Source organism: Austrofundulus limnaeus, unplaced genomic scaffold (genome assembly GCF_001266775.1).
Source record: "Austrofundulus limnaeus strain Quisiro unplaced genomic scaffold, Austrofundulus_limnaeus-1.0 Scaffold887, whole genome shotgun sequence".
Taxonomy (NCBI): Eukaryota; Metazoa; Chordata; class Actinopteri; order Cyprinodontiformes; family Rivulidae; genus Austrofundulus; species Austrofundulus limnaeus.
Genome location: NW_013953289.1, coordinates 126,490 through 132,516, shown reverse-complemented (window position 1 = coordinate 132,516; position 6,027 = coordinate 126,490). Strand labels below are relative to the sequence as shown.

Sequence of the window (6,027 nt, the reverse complement as noted above, 5' to 3'; positions counted from 1 at the left end):
GACTCGGGCATTGAAGCTCCTGTATTTATTTGGCCGACTTCCTGGTTGGACCCCAGTGTGTGGTTTTGACTTACCAGCTCTTGGCTGAATAAACCCCTCACTCCAGAATTCTGGTGTTGTATGACAATTATTTCTATCGCAGATCATCTTATTTAACACTTGTGTTTTCACCTGACTTCAACCGTTATTGAACTCGTATTTCCTTACAGTACGTTAGCTTTGTAGACATCTAATAGAGTGCTGTGTGAATGGGTAAATGAGGACACAGATTGTAGTGTAAAGAGCTTTGAGTATCCTGGTTCCATAGAAAGGCGCTATACAAGTACAGTCCATTTACCATTTACCATTACTTAAATAGTGAAAATAAATAAATAAATAAATAGACTTAAATTGCTGAAATTAACAAAAACTATTATAAATTATTACATACAGTATATTATTATGTAACACAATGGAGCATGGACATGTGCTTCTTTATCAGACCTTAGAACTTTATACCCCTCACAATATTGACTTCATTCCATTTGATACAAAAACCAAAACTAGAATCGATGGAATTTATTTCTCTTCACAGTTCTAAATTTTACATTATAACAACACTTTTAAATTATGTTTCTGATCATTTGATCGTTAAAGCTTCAGTTTTGTGTGGATGGAAATGAAAATATTTTGGGAAATTACATAATAAATTTCTCCAGGACCCAGGTCTATTCTAAATGGATTGAAAACTGAAAATTAAATGTAAAAAAAAAATGACATGTGCTGTAAAGGATATTGGGTATCCTTGTGACAATAATGTGTGCAATGTTTATGACTGTTTAAGATGTTTATGAGAGTAGAAACGATTGTTCTTGTTTTTTTTTTTCAGGTTTAGTTTAGCGTTTCTGTTAAAGTCTTTTAACTAAACATGCAAATTCCACACAGAAATTACCCCGGGTCTGAACTGGGAATCAAACCCACGACCTTCTTCTTTTGAAGTATCAGTGATGCTGAGCTATTGCATTGCTGTTCCCAGTATTTATAGTTGGAAAAGCACAATGCAGTCAGTGTGTAAAATATTTAAGTAAGAATGATGTTACACAATAGTGACTGTTGTAGTAGGCTACACAGGTATTGCTGTAGCTACCATCTATCATTGCTTATGATAACAAAACCAGTTTTTGCATTAACTGGCGGCTTGAGCAGCTCGATCACAAGTTTGGGTTTAACTTGTGTTTTAGTTGGCTTCCACAACTGAAGAAAACAAAGAAACATGTTTAGAAACATTTTACCTGGAACAACAAGTAGTAAAGGCATGTCCATGCTCAGTGCCCTACGTACTGGACTTTATGCCAAARACGGAGGATCGTAAACTAACATGGCTGCCAGCTTTAAAACTCAAAACCCACTGAATGGTTTTTATTTTTATTTTGCTCTTTGCATTTTCTTCGGCTTCCCAAAGCTGGCGAAGACGAACTGAGGGGTGGTCAAGGTCCACGCCCAGCAGCCGCTGTGTGGCCACCCCAGTGGAGAGAGTCAGACTGGTGCTTGGGGAAGGCAATGCGCGTCTGTCACCGCTTCCCGATAATGGCGTAGTGAAGGGGGAAACGCTGTCTGTGCTGTAGCAGCACAGACCATCGTTGCCACCTCTCCATACTGGCATTGTGAAGGGGGAAAGGCCAMGCTGCTTGCCTCCTCTGTACGATCATGGCAGTGCATTCAAAAATAATCTGTGCTACAGTTAGGTCCATATATATTTGGACACTGACACAAATTTTGTCTTTTTACCTGTTTACTGAAACATATTCAAGTTATAGTTATATAATGTACATGKACATAAAGTCCAGACATTCAGCTTTCATTTGAGGGTATCCACATTAAAATTGGATGAAGGGTTTAGGAGTTTCAGCTCCTTAACATGTGCCACCCTGTTTTTAAAGGGACCAAAAGTAATTGGACAATTAACCCCAAGGCTATTTCATGGACAGGTGTGGGCAATCCCTTCATTATGGCATTTTCAATTTAGCAGACAAAAGGCCTGGAGTTAATTTGAGGTGTGGTGCTTGCATTTGGAATGTTTTGCTGTGAAATAAACATGCAGTCAAGGGAGCTCTCCATGCAGGTGAAACAAGCCATCCTTCAGCTGCAAAAACAGAAAAAAAGCCCATCTGAGAAATTGCTACAATATTAGGAGTGGCAAAATCTACAGTTTGGTCTATCCTGAGAAAGAAAGAAAGCATTGGTGAACTCATCAATGCAAAAAGACCTGGGCGCCCATGGAAGACAACAGTGGGATGATGGCAGAATAATCTCCATGGTGAAGAGAAACCCCTTCACAACAGCCAACCAAGTGAACAACACTCTCYAGGAGGTAGAAGTAGCAATATCCAAATCTACCATAAAGAGAAGACTGCATGAAAGTAAATACAGAGGGTTCACTGCACACTGCAAGCTACTCATAAGCATCAAGAATAAAAAGGCTAGACTGGACTTAGATTTAAAAAAAAAAACATCTAAAAAAGCAGCACAGTTCTAGAAGAACATTTTTTGGACAGATGAAACCAAGATCAACCTCTTCCAGAATGATGGAAAGAGAAAAGTATGGTGAAGGTGTGGTACAGCTCATGATCCAAAGCACCACATCATCTGTAAAACACAGCAGAGCAGTGTGATGTTTGGGCATGCATGGCTGCCAGTGACACTGGGTCACTAGTGTTTATTGATGATGTGACACAGGACAGAAGCAGCCGGATGAATTCTGAGGTATTCAGAGCCAAACTGTGTGCTCAGATCCAGACAAATGCAGCCAAACTGACTGGTTGTCATTTCATACTACAGATGGACAACGAGCCAAAACATAAAGCCAAAGCAACCCAGGAGTTTATTAAAGCAAAGAAGTGGAATATTCTGGAATGGCCAATTCAGTCACCTGATCTCAACACAACTGAGTATTTCACTTGTTAAAGACTAAACTTCAGACAGAAAGGCCCACAAACAAACAGCAACTGAAAATCGCTGCAGTGAAGGCCTGGCAGAGCATTAAAAAGGAGGAAACACAGCGTCTGGTGACGTCCATGAGTTTAAGACTTCAAGCAGTCATTGCCAACAAAGGGTTTTCAACCAAGTACTAGAAATGAACATTTTATTTACAATTATTTAATCTGTCCAATTACTTTTGAGCCTCTGAAATGAAGGGATYGTGTTTAAAAGATGCTTTAGTTCTTCACATTTCTATGAAACATTTTGTTCAACCCACTGAATTAAAGCTGAAAGTTTGAACTTCAACTGCATCTGAAAGGTTTTGTTTAAAATTTATTGTGGTAATGTCTAGAACCAAAATTAGAAAAATGTTGTTTCTGTCCAAATATATATGGACCTAACTGTAAATGAGAAATCATGATCATACCGAACAACAACACTAAACACATCATCATCACTGTCATCTGCAGATTTGCAACGAACAGTAGGAACAAAAGTTTTTTTCAGTTGAAAGTCCTTGGGTAAATTCTGCTGTGTACTGTTAGTAGTTTTCAAATGAGTCCATTGTGAAATTATTTGCACAAACTATAACTTTCTTGGGCAATATTGCCAGAACATTGCCATCAAAAATAAAAATTAATTAACCTATGCATCTTTGTTCTCCATGACTGTTGTGAAAACAGCAGAACTAACGTTGTCGTCCTGTGAAGAAGTGGGTGGAGTTCCCACTTGGGTTACCAGGTGAAGGGCTGGGCTCASCTTGGCGTTGCTAGGTTCATGTAAAAAAGTTAATTTTTCACAATTTTTCCCCATTAACATTCTGGTCTAGACATTTCACTTCTACGTACAGCTCATAATCACCTCGCACAAACGTTATGGGCGTATTATACATTTCCTGAGTCCTTGGAGTCCTGTGAGTATTGCATTTGTTGTCTATTGTTTCTGATACTCCTGGATGCCACAGCGCTAAAACAAAGTATTTATTTTAGGGGAAAACTGTAGAAAAATAAAACAGAGTCTGGCCAAAGACCCAAATCTTGGCTTGAATGAAAGCCTAGCACCGACTCAATCTGCAATCCACAACTTGTGCAATATTCAAATTTTCTGACAATTTATATTTAACATTTTCATTATCTGTAAGTCATAATCAGCAGAAAATATTTTAAATATTTATATTACACTGCATGGAATTAATCTATTTGGTACACAAAGTTTCCCTTTTTGGATTGAATAGCTAAAATAAATTCACTTTTCAATGTTATTATTTACTTAGATATAACCTATAGGCTAACAAATTGCAGTCAGTACAGTGAAATATGTTTGGATGATATAACATAAGTGGACAATTAAAAATATTAAAAACACCTTTCATAATTGGGCCTGCAGAGGATGTCTTACCTGCTGTCGTATCCGTGGGTTCCAGCGTATGTAGTATGATACCCATAGTTCAAGATGGCGCATGCTAGCAACAGGGTACAGAACTTGTCCRGCATCTGGGGTGTAGAAGGGGTTTAAATAAAAATTTGCCTTGCTGTTGACCAGAGACCACAGGGATACGGTCTTGAGCCTGACCTCCTGAGACGACACAGATAGAAAACATTTGTTTGTTGGTAAATAGGATTTAGTCTGCAGGTTTAAAGGGGCTTTAAGGGGCATGACAAGAAAAAGTTCAAAATGTTTCATAAAGAAAATAACTTGAAAACTGAAAGCTCAGATTTGTTTCACATTCAAAGAAAATAAGAAGCACAAGTAAACCGAGTATATTACATACCAAATTAACTTAGCTGAGATTTCATTTTTTTAACCTAGAATTCTAAACATGAAACTCCAGTGAGAAATAATGGTTACTAATCTACAATGGACATACAGCATGTTAGCTCCCCACCTTTTTCCAAATGTAACATATTTGGTGTCAAAATTTGTGCTGGTTTGTACAGCAAAAAATTTCATTTGTGTTGCTATCATTTTAAAGATATTAAGTTTCCAAAGGTCATCAGAGGTCATCCCCCTCCACACACACATTTACAAAATCAAAAAATCTGGTGTCAATCAATTGTGCTGTGTTGGTGTTGATTTGTGCTTCAAAGACTTTCATTTGTGCTGCTTTTTTATTGCCAAAATGACTGTGGGATAAACTCATGAAAAAGTAAGGAAAATCAGAGAAGTTAGTTACCGTGTTTATTCATGTATAATACGACCCCCCCTTTTTTGAGCTTAAAAAGCATGAAAAATTGAATCCTCAAACTACCTCCWATTTCATACAGACTTCAAGATTTTTCAGCCTTTGCAGTCTTTATATACAGTATATCAGTAAAATGATCATTGGACTGTTCATTTTATTTTAACAACATATGTACTAAAAGGCATTTTGACAACAAATATATATTAGAAAACTATGACTTTGGGCATCATATGAATTCTGGCATTTTACACATAGTCCACCAGGATGCACCAACACAAAAGTCAGAGACTTCACATGAGATTTGGGCCATCTTCAAGCAGATACAAGAAGATTACTTCCTACTCGCGAGCGCCCCCTCTGGTGGGGAAACGTTTTTCAGGAACACAAACATTTTTAGAACACCGGTAGACGGCAGCCATTAGACGGACATGTGTGTTTGTTGTTGTTCCAGCAGCGGCTCGGTCACATGTTAATGTCATTAGTTTATCATTACTGAGCTGCAGGACTACTTTTTTTCACATCATGTCGCCTGCTTGGAYCTGTTACTATTTCGTTCTGCAGCACAGAGGAGGTGAGCTTGTTTCAACTGCTTTTTATGACGCGGTCTCATTTCCGGACTCAATAATTTTGCCGATATTTCAGTTAAAATAATAAGTAAAAATATTTATCTGAGTATACTACCACGCCCCAACTTTATGAATGATTTTATGGATTAAATTTTATGTATTATACACGAATAAATATGGTAGTTAGAAATGAATGTGATGGGACATAAAAATGTAAAACCTTTAACCCCGGAAGTTTATTTTTGAATATTTTGGATACAAATATGTTTGTGTGTGTGTGTGTGTGTGTGTGTGTGTGTGTGTGTGTGTGTGTGTGTGTGT

The 6,027-nt window shown here is 37.7% G+C and overlaps 1 protein-coding gene across 1 annotated transcript in view; it reads right to left on the bottom strand.

The window, feature by feature from the left end:
- Positions 1-6,027, bottom strand: part of mtm1 (myotubularin 1) — a 62,297-nt gene that overhangs the window by 10,886 nt on the left and 45,384 nt on the right. Inside the window, exon 14 of the mRNA XM_014029354.1 lies at positions 4,357-4,533. Within this exon, the coding sequence (XP_013884808.1) occupies positions 4,357-4,533 (177 nt within the window). The remainder of the gene's footprint in view (positions 1-4,356; positions 4,534-6,027) is intronic.